This window comes from Ursus arctos, unplaced genomic scaffold (genome assembly GCF_023065955.2).
Source record: "Ursus arctos isolate Adak ecotype North America unplaced genomic scaffold, UrsArc2.0 scaffold_10, whole genome shotgun sequence".
Taxonomy (NCBI): domain Eukaryota; kingdom Metazoa; phylum Chordata; class Mammalia; order Carnivora; family Ursidae; genus Ursus; species Ursus arctos.
This window is the reverse complement of record NW_026622764.1, coordinates 66840848-66856978: the sequence shown is the minus strand read 5'-3', so window position 1 is coordinate 66856978 and position 16131 is coordinate 66840848. Positions and strand designations below refer to the sequence as shown.

The window sequence follows — 16131 nt, the reverse complement described above, 5'->3', positions numbered from 1 at the left end:
GTGTTCACATTGAATCTCTCAATGGCATAGTCTCAGTAGCCAAGGGAAAACCTCACTAAACCAGGAGCTATAACTGTCACAGGAATTTCTTCGCACCCTGGGAAGGTGGGAACACCAAAAAGGTCAATGCATTCATTTATTTTGTTTAAGCCCTGGGCAGCTTCTGTGGATACTGAGCAGGTAAAGGGTATCACTCGGTCACAAGTTGCAGAAATTCTGGAACCAAAGAACACTCCCTGTGACATTTCCGTAAAGAAATCAGTAAACTGTCTGGTGGGATTTATTTGTCTCTTTTGGTAGAAATTGTAAATACGATGGTATTTCATGAGTTAGGTTCATTTGTCAAAGCGTAGGGCCTTTGTAGCTATTGTTCTGATTTGTTTTGTTTTTATGGAAAATGTGCAGAGTAAGTAAGAGCTACGTAGTTGTAATGACACTGTATTTCAGCTGCCCTGACTCTGCTTCTTAATGCACAGACAGGCAATTCTTCCACACTGAAAAGACCAATGGAAAGAATGTCTAAAATCCATATGTAACTGCTATACTCTAATGTAGGCTAAGTTTCAACTATGTCCCTATATAATTTCTTACTAGTACTATCAGTCTGAGGTAAAATAAAGCTCTTTGTATTTTCTCTTCTTTCTGTACCCCATCAGGGGACCATACCATCCAAACACCTAATATTTGAAATCTCAAGGGCACCGACCATCAGTTTTAGATGGGACAAGATTTTATAGATGTAGAGAGTAGCAATTGAGAAATGGAGAGTTGTTCGTTCAAAAAAAGTCTGGTTGCTATGCAATAGTTAGTAACTCAGAATTTGAGAATAAAAAAAAAGTTGCATCATGAAAAGGTAAAGCAGTCAAATCCTGCCCCCCGCCCCAGAATGTGACAAGCATAACAAAACATAATTCTCTATGATTGTGGATTTTATATCAGGAATATTGCTGTCTTTGCCAGTTGATTCCTTTACAGTGTTATCCTTTTGCTCTGGGTCCAGAACATAGAATTTGATAGAAATGCTATAATCAAGTAATTTCAGTCATTTTGAAAATACATAGTGAATTTCAGAGGATAATTATAATAAAACAAGATAATTATGTCATTATATAAACTCACATCACTGGCTTTAGGGACAAAAAGAAAAAGTAATAGAAGTATTCGTGAAGAGGAAAAAAAACACGGTGAATAGTTGTGAAAGGCATAAAAAGAAGTCTAATGTTATCATCATGGCATCTATTTCACCTAGAAATGTTGTTTTATAAACTTGTTGTACCAGCATAAAATAAACAGCATTTTAACAGGAAAATTTTCATACAGAATTTGAATTAGTTGAGTTTTGTGTCAATAATATCCTTCACATGATCGCAGTTATTGACCAGAGAAGTTCCAGTTCGTAGTGTGTCATCTGGGGACTGGGAGCTTTTATTTTAAATTATTCATTATAAGAGAAAATGAAATCAAGTTACTCAAACCATATTCTCATCACGGAAAAACCCAGAAAATACATACTAAGATCATTTTCCAGGTGTTTAAGTAATAGAACTTAACTCTGGCTGTCTGGGGGAAGCGGCACGTCTAATAGGGCATGCATCCCCTTAGAACTTTGGTAACTGGGTCCTCCCTGATGTATTTTTGGTTCTAGCTACACAATGAGGGAAATGGCCAATGCCATAAGAAAAGCAAAGATTGGTAGGCTTAATTCCAAAACCGTCTGGCCACACATCTGCTGTATATGAAGGGTAATTACTTTCTCCCTGAATTCCTGGGAGGATCATTAGAGATAGAAAGAGTAAGAAGGAATCAGGAGAGACCTAGTGCCCCAGGGCTTCATAATCTGGGTTTACCCAGATGGAAGAACTGTGTGCAGCCTCTTGAAAGTATTTTCTATTATTAAAAAAAAATTGAGTAAAATGGACAAAAAAACAGATTTAGACCCAGATCTATAAAAATCTTTCCACCAATATGATGTAAGCTTTTTTAGAATTACTTAAAATATCTGGATTATTCTCCAAGGCCATATGCTACTGTGTTTAACCCTATAATATGGATACAACTAGTTGAGCTGGATAGCAGCTGAGTCCTAGTGGTTTAGACCTAACTGTAGAAAACTAGTTTCAGGCCAATTTATTCCTAATCCAGTCACTAAAAATCCAGCATATTTTTGCTGATCAGATGTGTATCTGAGAACATCATTGAAACAAAGTATATCCTTTCCTTATAGAAATCTCAATAGTTCTTTTTTTCTTAATTCTTTGATATTCTTCCCATTTCTGCTCTCCTTTTAAATTTTATTATAGAGTAGCTAATTACTTAGAAGTACATTTTGCAATTAGCTTGCCCTAGATAGTTACTCAAAACATTAATTTGCTGAAAGTGAAACATTCTTTTTTTTTAATAATAATTTTTATTATGTTATGTTAGTCACCATACAGTAGTTTTTGATGTAGTGTTCCATGATTCATTATTTGCGTATAACACCCAGTGCTCCATGCAATATGTGCCATTCTGTAAGAAATTTACTGGGAGGTCTGAGATGAGGAACTGTCACACATGCTTTACATTTTTTTCTGGGCTAAAACTGTTGTGGCCAAGCTTGATGGCATAGAATTTATAGGGCTCCAGTTGCTCGGTTTTTGGTGTGTTACTAAGACCTAACGGTCGCTTTCTGCAGCAAATCCTGACTTTTCCCCTGGAAAACTCCCTTCCCTGACATCCCAGAAGTGGGCTGTGTCCTCATGCCTGCCCTTGCTGCAAGCCTCAGTCTTCACAATGGCAAGACACCCCCTTCACTGGCTCTAAGGCCAGTGTTCTACACGGGACCAGCAGCCTTGAATCTGTTAACTCTCACTGCCTTTCTAGAGTGCAGCCAAGAAAAACTACATATGGTAGAAACCACCTAAAGATGATCTAATACACCCTTCTCCTTAATATACTACAACCTATCCCAGGATTGAGCCAGCTTATCTGAAGCCATGTACCTGGCTCAGATCATGTGGCCCCCAGTGGAACTGCCTGTCTCTGAAGGCCACTGACCTCTACTGAGAGCATTCTAAGAAAGAGCTCCATGCTGCGTCTGGCTAGAGGTTTATCAGCTTGGTTGATCTTTTCAAAGAACCAGCTTCTGGTTTCACTGATGTGTTCTATTGTTTTTTTCATTTCTGTATCATTTATTTCTACTCTAATTTTATTATTTCCTTCCTTCTGCTGGATTGGGGTTTGTTCTTTTTCCAGCTTCTTTAGGTGTAAGGTGAGGTTGTTTTGAAACTTGTTGCTGTGTTTACTTTAAAGATATTGTTGAGGAAGGTCATTCATTCAAAAACTATTTGTTGATTCCCTACTACATGTCAGATACTGTTCGAGGTACTAGGGAAACAACAATGAACAAAATAAAGTCTCTGCTGTTGCGGAGCTGACATGAGAGTCAGAAGAGGTACTCAGTGCCTAAGAATGGGTGATCTGTGCCAGGAAGGAAAATGAAAGCAGAGTGAGAGGATAGAAAGTGATTGGGGGTGGGGTTTTAAAGAGAGTGGTCCCAGAAATCCTCTGTGGTATATTGATACTTGGGCAGAGACCCGTGTGAGGTAAGGGAGCCACCGGCTCTCCAGGGAAAAGCACTACAGCCAAAGGGAATGCCAGACGTAAAGGCCGTGAAGCTGGGTGGTGTCTCACATGATCACAGAACAGCAAGAAAGCCAGAATGACTGGGGTCGTGTGAGAGCAAGGAGGATGGTAGTAGGAGCCAAGACAGTAATAGGAAGACCTCGCAAGGCCTTAAAGGCCGTGATGTAGAATTTGGACTTCATTTTGGGTGGAAAGGGGAACCACTGGAGAGTGTCAAGCAAAGAAAGAGACGTGAATGAACTTCTGTTTTAAAAGGATTGTTCTGGCTGCTCTGTGGAAAACAGACTGTGAAGGGGCAAGAACGGAAGTAGGGAGGCCATTGCGGTCTCCATGTGAGAGAGTGTGGTGGCTTACACTGGCAGTGATGGAGATGGTGAAAAGTGGTCTTATTCTGGATATGTTTTGAAGGTAGAGCTCACTGAAGATGATGGCAAGATACCTAACCTCTGTTTCCCCTCTGTAAAGTAGGGGTAAGAGGTACTTATTTTTGCACTGTTAATATATCCAATGCAGGGATGCCTGGATGGCTCAGTTGGTTGAGCATCTGACTTGATTTTGGTTCGGGTCATGATCTCAGGGTCATGAGATCTAGCCCCACATCGGGCTTGTCCCTCTGCCCCTTCCCCCCTCAAATAAATAAATGAATCTTAAAAAAAAAAAAAAAGGTGCAATGCATAGAACAGTGCCTAGTATAAAGGAAGTATTCCCTGTGTTAGCTCCTAATGTTATTATTTTTATTATTACTTTTATCCTCATCATTATTATCATGATTATGAGTTGGATGTGAGATGTGAAAGGGAAATCAGGGATAGCTCTAAACAAAATGGAAATATGGAGTTGCATTTTACTGCAATGGGGAAGACTGGAGAAAGACCAAGTTCTCACAGAGATGAGAATTTGCATGATTTCATGTTTTCTTTTTGTGTGTCTGTGTTTTCCATTGCTCTATAGTGCATAATTGTATATTAGATTATCAAAAAATAAAGGGACTAAAAAATCTAATCAAGTAATTCTAACCCATTGATCCTGTAATTCATACTCACCGAATGAGATGGATAGAAAGTTATTTTTACTAGCCTAAATTTGTAAGATGCTTTCTACAAACACCAAGTTGGGAAAACAAAAATCAACTCTCCCTAAAAATAACACATGCTTGTCTTTCTCACCCTATAGATGACCCGATTTCTCCCTACACGGGCTGGCTGTTGACTATTACGGAGACCAAACAGCCACAGCCCCTCCCCATGCCTTGTACTGGAGGATGCTGGGCCCCCCTGGTTGACTACCTCCCAGAGACCATCACTCCCCGGGGGCCTCTCCACAGGTAAGTAGCGTGTGTGGGTAGAGGGAAATGACTGCTTAGCTTTGGCTGGACTTTCCTCCTCTGAGGAGAGGGAAACCATTCCAGGTCCCATCAAATGAAATGAGCTTTGAAATCAGAGGGACTATGCACGACTTGAATCGCGGCTCTCAGTGTATCTGTAGAGTTTGGTTGAATATTAACCAATAAGCAAAGCTGCCTTGTAACTCAGAATTTTTCCTTGATGCAATCTGGATACGGATATGCATTCTGTGATGATTTCTAGGTTGTGAGTAACTCTTCCTCCCTCAGCTGTTATTATCGAGTGACTAGTAAGTCACCCCATTATGTGATCAACATTTCTTGTCTTTGTGGAGTTCTGTGCTATGTCAGAAATGAAACTCCATTTCCCTGGAATAAGGGTCTTACATAATTCTTCAGCAGGTCTTATGAGTTGTATTTAACTGTGACTTAATGATCTATCAATGTATTTCCATCCTCTTCAGAAGTTACATTAATTTCATCATGTCATTGATTAGGTGCAATATTGCTGTTATTTTTATGACTGAGATGGTGGTGGATCACAGTGTGAGAGAAGATTGGGCTCTTCATCTACCATTATTACTTCATGCTGTCTTCTTAGGTAAGACTGGATCTAAGAGGAATTCTAGCCAATAGGGTCAAAAACCTATAGATGTAATCCAGAGAGCCTTTCTTTTACATTGCGTTCCTCATTTCTGAAAATTTCGTCTCTTCCATTTTTCATTGCTTCTATGTGACATCTGCTCTACAACTTCAGTTGATCAGTCATTGTTTAGAGTCACCCTATTACTGCAGTATAGAGTGGTACCTCGCTAATGCTATACTATAAAGATACCCAAAACAAGTGGGGCCTCTTTGAGGGTCTTTGGCTAGATGTGATAAATTCAAAGCCATGAGACACTGTCAGCGCATAGAGAGAAAAAACATACAGCACAAGCACTGAGATTTTAAAATAGCCAAATTGGGGGAACTGGGTGGCTCAGTGGGGTAAGCAACTGCCTTCGGCTCAGGTCATGATCCCAGGGTCCTTGGATCGAGTCCCGCGTCAGGCTCTCTGCTCAGCAGGGAGTCTGCTTCTCCTTCTCGCTCTCCCTCTTTATTCTTCCTCTCTCTCGCTCTCAAATAAATAAAAAATCTTTAAAAAATAAAAATAAAATAGCCAAATTGTAGAGCAAAAAAGGGAAAAGGAACAAGGCAGGGAGACTCAGAAGTTTAGTTAGAGAGAGATGAACAAAGTTAGAATCCTTCAGTTAACAGGGAGATCCAGGGAAGAGAACATCCCAGGAAGGAGGAATGCTAACCATGTCAAATGCTACGGAGAGGTCAAGAAAAGTCCATCTATCAGCATTTTTATGAGAACATTTGATTTGAGGAATAGAGCATTTTATTTTTCCTAAGCCCAACTTCTTTATGTTGGTAATACAAACAATAACAAAGAAAACCGAACATTCTTTTAACATGTTCCTCCCGAGTGACTTGGAATCTTTACTATCCTTGGAATCTAAACGAGCTTAAAACTTGTTTATACTAAGAAATTCCACTGTTTTGTTCCAGGTTTGGACCATTACCGGCCTGAAGTCTTTGAACACAGCAAAAAATTGCTTCTTCACCTCTTGATTGCCCTCTCTTGCAACAGCAATTTTCATGCCATTGCTTCTGTGCTCCTGCAGACGCGAGAGATGGGCGAAGCTAAGACTCTCACAGTTCAGCCAGCTTATCAACCAGAGTATCTCTACACAGGTAATGAAAGGAGCGCCAGAGAGCCTGAGACAGAATCACAAATGCAAAGATAACTTATGGTGTCGGTGGAGCCCACATTAACTTCCCTAATGTGATCACCCCAACTTTCCAAGCGAGCAAGTAGCAGCACCATTCCACCTGATGGTTAACTTGGTTCTCAAAATCCTTCTTCATTATTGAGTATTTTCAGATGTCTTTTTCCTTATTATGCTTGCTGCTCTCATGAAATATGCTCCTACTGATACCATTGAAAATTAAGATGCACTTTGGCCAAGAGCTTCAGTCTCAAACACTGAAGGATGAGAAAGCACAAAACAGTGACCTTCTCCATCGCCATGAGAGCAGGTCATTGCCAAGGTGCCCGATGTATCACTTGTGTAACTTCTAGTTCCCCTGAGGGAATTTTCACTTTATTAAAGTGACTGATTTTTCTGGAAGGCACCATGAGTGGCAGTCTACTAAGAACCATTGCTGTTTTGAGACCAAAATGTTCTTCTTAGAAATGAGAACAGAAAGCATTAGCTGAGTCATGTTTGAGTCAAATTACTCTGCTGTGTCCAGCTATTCATGAAAACTTTCCCAAAAGGGTTTGACCCAGTGGTTTTCATTTAGAATCAGAACATTTAAAATATCTCAAAATGAGAATGAACTAACATTCCTGTTTTGTACATTACATTGGCACTGGGTATGGTGTGACACTCCACATGTCACCGCGTACTTTATTCGTAATCTTGAAAAGGAAGAGCCTCTTACTCATCACTTGTACTCAGTGCTGTCTTGTCCTTTGACAGACGTTAAGGTATTTCTTTAGAAAACAAACGTGAAGTCACTAAGTCTGAGACATCAGGACAACTGATCTCAGTTTAAGCCCTTTATTTTAAACCAAGCTACACTTTATTGAAAATAACCCGTCCATAGCCGCTCAGAGACACAAAACTCTCTTTACTGTAGATGTTTAATTAAAAGAATCTGAGGACTTCTGGCGGTCCTGACTCCCCAGGATAAGGGTGTATTCCATTAAGTGCATGGTTTAGACTGAGAATGTTGTAACGTCCATTAAGTTGTGCAGCCCTGAGTGCCTCAGTTTTGTATTCACTATACCGCTGATGTGGCACAAAGTGGGGATTTACAGAACCAAACACAATACTACCATAGTGAAGACAACTACAATTCTCTAAAGTCAATCATTTTAGATAGCTGAAATGATGGACTCTGTGGCGGACATGGAAAGGGTATACAAAGGGCTTGGAAAAGGTCTCCTCTTCATAAATGTTTATTCGTACTTATGAACATCCAGTTTCAACTATGATTGCTTTGTGTGATAGAAATTACTGTCTTAATCTTATAATAGGAAACTAAGGTAGAAGTTATATAAATGCCCTGAGATTGCACAAAAAATGGCAGAGATAATATTCAGGCCCACAGCTCCTCACTCCTATTGCAGGTTTTATGTCATATGTACCAGAACTATGGACTTTTTATAATTATTAAGTAGGAGAAAAGGGATGGTTGCCTATATACATTTTCTTTTTTTTTTTAATGTTTTTTTATTATATTGTGTTAGTCACCGTACAGTACATCCCTGGTTTCTGATGTAAAGTTCAATGATTCATTAGTTGCGTATAACACCCAGTGCACCATGCAATACGTGCCCTCCTTAATACCCATCACCAGTTTATCCCATTCCCCCACCCCCTCCCCTCTGAAGCCCTCAGTTTGTTTCTCATAGTCCATAGTCTCTCATGGTTCATTCCCCCTTCTGATTACCCCCCCTTTCTTTATCCCTTTCTTCCCCTACCGATCTTCCTAGTTCTTATGTTCCACAGATGAGAGAAATCATATGATAATTGTCTTTCTCTGCTTGACTTATTTCACTTAGCATTATCTCCTCCAGTGCCGTCCATGTTGCAGCAAATGTTGAAAAATCATTCTTTTTGATAGCTGAGTAATATTCCATTGTATATATGGACCACAACTTCTTAATCCAGTCATCTGTTGAAGGGCATCTCGGTTCCTTCCACGATTTAGCTATTGTGGACAATGCTGCTATGAACACTGGGGTGCATATGGCCCTTCTTTTCACTACGTCTGTATCTTTGGGGTAAATACCCAGTAGTGCAATGGCTGGGTCATAGGGTAGCTCAATTTTTAACTTTTTAAGGGACCTCCACACTGTTTTCCAGAGTGGCTGTACCAACTTGCATTCCCACCAACAGTGTAGGAGGGATCCCCTTTCTCCACATCCTCTCCAACAACTTTTGTTTCTTGCCTTGTCAATTTTTGCCATTCTAACTGGCGTAAGGTGGTATCTTAGTGTGGTTTTGATTTGAATTTCTCTGATGGCTAATGATTTTAAACATTTTTTCATGTGTCTGTTAGCCATTTGTATGTCTTCATTGGAAAAGTGTCTGTTCATATCTTCTGCCCATTTTATGATTTATTTGTTTCTCGTGTATTGAGTTTGAGAAGTTCTTTGTAGATCTTGGATACCAGTCTTTTATCTGTAGTGTCATTTGCAAATATATTCTCCCATTCCGTGGGCTGCCTCTTAGTTTTTTTGACTGTTTCCTTGGCTGTGCAGAAGCTTTGATCTTGATGATGTCCCACAAGTTCATTTTATCTTTTGTTTCTCTTGCCTTTGGAGATGTGTCATGAAAAAGGTTGCTTTGGCCGATATTGTAGAGGATGCTGCCTATGTTCTCCTCTAGGATTTTGATGGATTCCTGCCTCACATTGAGGTCTTTCATCCATTTGGAGTTTATCTTTGTGTATGGTGTGAGAGAGTGGTCAAGTTTCATTCTTTTGCATGTAGCTGTCCAATTTTCCCAGCACCATTTATTGAAGAGACTGTCTTTTTTCCACTGGATGTTTTTTCCTGCTTTATCAAAGATTAGTTGCCCAAAGAGCCGAGGGTCCGTTTCTGGGTTCTCTATTCTGTTCCATTGGTCTATGTGTCTGTTTTTGTGCCAGTACCATGCTGTCTTTGTGATCACAGCTTTGTAGTACAGCTTGAAATCCGGCATTGTGATGCCCCCAGCTTTGTTTTTCCTTTTCAATAGTTCCTTGGCGATTCGGGGCCTTTTCTGGTTCCATACAAATTTAAGGACTATTTTTTCCAGTTCTTTGAAAAACGTCATTGGTATTTTGATCGGGATAGCATTGAAAGTGTAGATTGCTCTGGGTAGCATGGACATTTTAACTGTGTTAATTCTTCCGATCCATGAGCATGGAATATTTTTCCATCTTTTTGTGTCTTCCTCAATGTCTTTCAAGAGTGATTTATAGTTTCTAGAATATAGATCCTTTACATCTCTGGTTAAGTTAATTCCAAGGTAATGTATGGTTTTTGGTACTATTGTAAATGGGATGGATTCCCTAATTTCTCTTTCTTCAGTCTCATTATTCATGTATAGAAATGCAACTGATTTCTGAGCATTGATTTTGTATCCTGCCACATTACTGAATTGCTTTATAACTTCTATTAGTTTGGGAGTGGATTCTTTTGGGTTTTCCATATAGAGTATCATGTCATCTGCAAAGAGAGACAGTTTGACTTCTTCTTTGCTGATCTGAATACCTTTTATCCCTTTTTGTCGTCTGATTGCTGTGGCAAGGACTTCTAGTACTATGTTGAATAATAGTGGCGAGAGTGAGCATCCTTGTCGTGTTCCTGATCTTAAGGGAAAGGCTTCCAGCTTTTCCCCATTGAGAATGATATTTGCTGTAGGCTTTTCATAGATGGTTTTTATGAGATTGAGGAATTTACCCTCTATCCCTACACTCTGAAGGGTTTTAATCAGGAAAGGATGCTGTATTTTGTCAAATGCTTTTTCTGCATCTATTGAGAGAATCATATGATTTTTGAATTTTTCTTTCTGGATAAAATCTAAGACACTGATAGATTTACTAATGTTGAACCACCCTTGCATCCCAGGGATGAATCCCACTTGGTCATGATGGATAATCTTTTTAATGTACTGTTGGATTCTATTAGCCAGGATCTTGTTGAGGATTTTGGCGTCCATATTCATTAGGGAAATCGGTCTGTAATTCTCCTTTTTGATGGGGTCTTTGCCTGGTTTGGGGATCAAGGTAATATTGGTATATTTTCAAACCAACATCCAGAGATGTAGAATGATAACCAAATATGAGGTGGGGAAAAAACATAGTATTTGTTTCTACCACATTTCTTGGACTGCCATGAGATATAGTTTATTAAAACATATGAATATGCACATAATATTCACAGTTGTAAGTTCATTTACTCAAAACATTATGTATAACTTATCAATTACAAGGTGTTGGTATTCTCAAAAATGGTGTCGTTTCACTGATTTAAGTAGTCTAATACCCAGGAATAATTTATGAACGGCACAGTTGGGTCCAGAAGTATAGTGGAACTGTGTGCACATGTGTGTGCGTGTGAACATATGTGCGTGTACATGTGCACGCACGCTCACACACACACACACACACACCACTTCTTTTGCAGAAAGCATCCATTTACACACCAGAGTAGAAAACAGCAGATCACACTCCTATTACCAAAGACACTCTGGTTTGCACGGCAGTTCAACTATTCCAGAAGCAAGGAAAGAATACCAGTCTCATTTCATCGTAACCACGGTCACAATCAAATGTTTTCTCCAAAACATTTAAATAACTATGCACTCCTTTTTGCTCACCTCCTAACCACATGAAGCCCCCTGCCGAGCACATTCCACCTTGCTCTTCTTGTCCCACCAGGTGGCTTTGACTTCCTGAGAGAGGACCAGTCATCCCCAGTGCCAGACTCGGGGCTGAGCTCCAGTTCCACGTCCTCCAGCATCAGTCTGGGGGGCAGCAGCGGGAACCTCCCGCAGATGACCCAGGAGGTGGAGGATGCAGACACAACTGCTGAAGCAGATGAGAAGGCAAACAAGCTCATCGAGTTTCTGACGACCAGGTAGTGAGGGGTCGGGAGACAGGGGTCTGTCTTTAGGTTGGTCTTTTGGGGGAAATGTCATCTGTTTAAAACCACACAGATGGAAAAGCGAGCCCACAGCTTTAGCAAAGCCTTCTTTTCTAAATTGCATCTGCTGGAGTCTGTGCCCCAGGTAGATCCTGGCAGAAGTTGTCTCAGATCCCACTGATGGCACAGTTGATGGGCGGGAGGTCTCACGTACAAAGACAATGCAGCAGATGGAGGCAGGACACGGGAGCGCCCCGCGGTGCAGACGACTTTAATCCTCTATCAGAGCTGCCAGGATCTGGGAGTTCTGAGACTTGGCAAAGCTCGTCGCTCTGGAAACCAAATATATTAGCCACGGTTGACCCAGGAGCAGCTGCAGAGGGGACCATTGTCTGCTCATCTAATCCAGAGTCATTTATAAATGGAAGTCAGAAACAACAGGAAGCATGATAGGGAAGGAAGTACAGTGATGATCAAAATCAAGAAAAGCCGCAAGCAGTCACGTTTTCTCAGGTCTTCTGGGTCTCCTACCGAACAATTTGGCTTGCAAGGCTTCAAGAATTTCTAGCATCCTGAGGTCCAGTATTTGTATTAAGAAAACCACTTACCTGTGACTGTACTGGGGGGAGGGGCTGCTTTCCTTTCTCAATGCATTAAATTCCGGAAGTCTAGTCCGTATAGATGTTCTCTGATACCCACGATTTTTCTTTCTTCCACAAATGCATCGATTAATGCAAAAAAGGAGAAAAGCATTTTCTTTCCTCAATTAATTTCAGAGTGTTTTTTGCAGCTCTCAGCTCAATATAGGATTTAATGAATGGGAAGCTTCAGAAGGGGGCTGATGGTGCCTACAACTAGGGTATCTGAGACCTGAATGTTTGTGGAGAATGAAAGTATGCTCGCCACTCAACACTGTCAGTACCACATGTTGGGAAGAGTGTTCTCTGAAATTCTCACATCTGGCTCCATCCTGTTCTTCCTGTTGAAAACCAAGTAGATATCAGGGGCTGTATCTTCAACTTGTTTCTACTGTATCTGGCAGCCTAATGATATGATCCTGATAAAAGCGTTCTCTCTGCAAATCTAAAATATACAAATAGAGGGGCGCCTGGGTGGCACAGCGGTTAAGCATCTGCCTTCGGCTCAGGGCGTGATCCCGGCGTTATGGGATCGAGCCCCACATCAGGCTCCTCTGCTGTGAGCCTGCTTCTTCCTCTCCCACTCCCCCTGCTTGTGTTCCCTCTCTCGCTGGCTGTCTCTATCTCTGTCAAATAAATAAATAAAATCCTTAAAAAAATAAATAAAATAAAATATACAAATAGAGTCTGTGCCTAAACCTGTATTTTAATTAACATTTTATATCACTTTATTTGACAAACATGTAGCACCTATTATGTATAAACACTGTTCTGGTGAATTGAGAGGTTTTAATTTCGTGAGTAAATTTTGTGAGGTTTTTATTTTGTGAGTAAAACATAAGAAAAAAAATATACCTCCGTAAATTAACTAGATCTGTTTTGAGTATGCTCTTAAGCTTTATCAGACTGAAACTAACCTCACATTAATCAGTAAAATTTAAAAATCATATTGTGCCCTTGGAGTTGCAATTGCACACGTGGTTTTAAAAATGCAAAATGATTATATTTAAATGGTTATATTTTTAACATTTTGTATGTTTTGTTTAAGGGCATTTGGTCCACTTTGGTGCCATGAAGACATCACACCCAAAAATCAAAATTCAAAGAGTGCTGAACAGCTCACTAACTTTCTACGTCATGTTGTATCCGTATTTAAAGACTCCAAATCAGGTACTTTATCCTGTTTCCCCAAATGCCATTTCTAACATTTTCTGTAATGGAGCATATCCTTCCCATTACGACCACACACTTCATATACGTATAGTTCTGCATATAGCATATGTGTGTGTGTGTACACACACACACACACACACACACACACACATATATAGTTCTGCCTTCAGCACTGATAGCAGAAGAATATTTGTTGGGGAGCTTTGAGGCTTATTTCAGATGTGCCTAACTGAATGATTGTTAATGTCATGTATATTTGTATTATGCTCTATCAAATAATTCCCAAAGGTCACTATTCTTTTTGTTTCATTTACCTCACTAGAATTAAACTATGCCCTGTAATATTAATTTTATTTAGAGAAGACCATGACACAACACACACATGAAAAGATGCTCAACATCACTCATCATCAGGGAAACACAAATCAAAACTACAATGAGATATCACCTTACATCTATCAGAATGGCTAGAATCAAAAAAACAAGAAATAACAAGTGTTGGCAAGGATGTGGAGGAAAAGGAGCCCTCGTGCACTGATGGTGGGAATGTAAATCGGTGTAGCCGCTATGAAAAATATGGGATTTCCTCAAAATATTAAAAATAGAAACATCAGATGATTCAATAATTGTGCTACTGGGCATTTATCCAAAGAAAGTGCAAACACTAATTTGAAAAGATACATGCCCTCCTATGTTTATTGCAGCATTATTTGCAATAGCCAATATATGGAAGTAACGCAAGTGTCCGTCCCTAGATGAATGGATGAGGAAGAGGTGTGTGTATACAGACATAGAGGTAGATGTATATTCAGTCCATATATATTCCATTACATATACATATTATACGTATACATAATAAACGTGTTATTTATAATGGACTGTAGAGTAGAATGTATAATAACGTAGCCGTTAAAAAGGATGAGTTTTTGTTTTGTTTTGTTTTTGCCATCGTGACCACATGTGTGTACCCAGAGGGTATTATGCTAAGTGAAGTAAGTCAAACTGAGAAAAAAAATCCAATATGATTTCACTCATATGTGGAATCTAAAAAATAACTTGAATAAACAAACAAAAGCAGAATCGGACCTATAAATAAAGAGAACAAACAGATGGTTGCCAGAGCAAAGGGAGTAGGGATATGGGCAAAATGGGTGAAGGGGAGCAGGAGATACAGGCTTCCCAGTTATGGAAGGAATAAGTCACAGGGATAAAAGGCACAGCATAGGGAACGGAGTCGATGCTATTGTAACGGTGCTGTATGGTGACTGATGGGAGCTATACTTACGGTGAACACAGCATAACATAGAGAGAAGCTGAATCACTATGCCGTATGCCTGAAACTAGGGTGACATTGTGTGTCAACTATACTCAAATTTTAAAAATTTACAAAAAAAAACAAAGAAGGGCATGAGTAGTAGTAAATCTTACTGACTGTATTCAGACTCAACTGTGAAAAAAATTGTCATCCTTGAAAACTGGTTAGAAAAAGAATTTTGTGATAAAATGTTTTTCATTTTGAAAGTGTTTGCTAATAATTCCTGTGCTAATGATCATTCAATATTCTGAACACAGTGTGATTCTTATTTAGATTATAACAGCATCATGATGTTGAAGCCCTTAGCTATATACCGTTCAGATTCAACCTGACCTGGTTTGTGTGTGAAATTTAAATTTGGCTCCCCAGCATGATGCAACAACTTTCCCTACCTTTCCCCCCACACCAGGCTGGCCACACGAAAGATGGCTCACTGGCTTTCCCAGCTACTCTGATAATTAGCACACCTCATAGTTCAAAACATTCCAGATTAGCCACATCTCTTCTCATTATCAGAAGGTGCTTTTGAAAAAACATAAAATACTCATGAATTCACATGAGAAACTCATTTCAGGAATAGGGTTGACATTTCTGGTTTTGAACGTCTCCTTTGGAATATTTTTGAAATATTGAGACCTCTTATCTCGGTATTTCCCCCACTTCAAAGTCATTTAATAATTGAACATAACCCAAAGGAAGAAATTTATTATTTGTGTGTGAGCCATTAATTTGTCGAAAACCTTAGATGGTATGAAGATAATAAAAATGAGAAAACACACGAATCCCTTTACTGGTTTCCCAGAGGGTATCTAGGGTCTGAGTCTGTCCACATCTCACCCCAGATACTCTTACTCACTACGGTTTCCCTGTACAGCCCTGCTTTCTGCCCGTTTCCACTGTAGCATGACACAATGTGTTCCTGGAAATGCTTGTATTAGTCAGGGTAGCATAGCTGCTGTAACATACAGCCCCCAAAGTTCGGAGGCTTAACGCAGTAGAAGGTGACTTCTGGATCATGTAACAGGTCAGTGTAGATGTTTGTCCGACGGCCTTCCACACGGCGCTTCAGAGACCCTCCATCCTGTGGGCTCTGTCACCCCATTGCTCAGAGGCCTCTCCTCAACCTTCCAGCAGGTGGAGGAAGAGCATGAATAGAGGATTACTCAGGAGGAATTTACACCACGCCAGACTCGAACGTGGCAGCCACTGTTTCTTTCCGCATTCCACTGGCCGGAACTCAGGCACGGGATCACACCCAGCTGCCGGAAAGGCTGGGCAATGCAGCGTTGCTGTGTGACACATTAAATTGCCTTTCTTTAAGGACGTTGTCATAGTTGCGCTGGGGTTC

The 16131-nt window shown here is 40.1% G+C and overlaps 1 protein-coding gene across 6 annotated transcripts in view; it reads left to right on the top strand.

The window, feature by feature from the left end:
* Nucleotides 1–16131, top strand: part of FRY (FRY microtubule binding protein) — a 429999-nt gene that overhangs the window by 356434 nt on the left and 57434 nt on the right. For all 6 annotated transcript variants that reach the window (XM_048215644.2, XM_048215641.2, XM_048215639.2 and 3 more), the window contains 5 exons: nucleotides 4798–4948; nucleotides 5464–5567; nucleotides 6521–6706; nucleotides 11453–11651; nucleotides 13344–13465. In XM_048215644.2, coding sequence (XP_048071601.2) covers nucleotides 4798–4948; nucleotides 5464–5567; nucleotides 6521–6706; nucleotides 11453–11651; nucleotides 13344–13465 — 762 coding nt within the window. The remainder of the gene's footprint in view (nucleotides 1–4797; nucleotides 4949–5463; nucleotides 5568–6520; nucleotides 6707–11452; nucleotides 11652–13343; nucleotides 13466–16131) is intronic.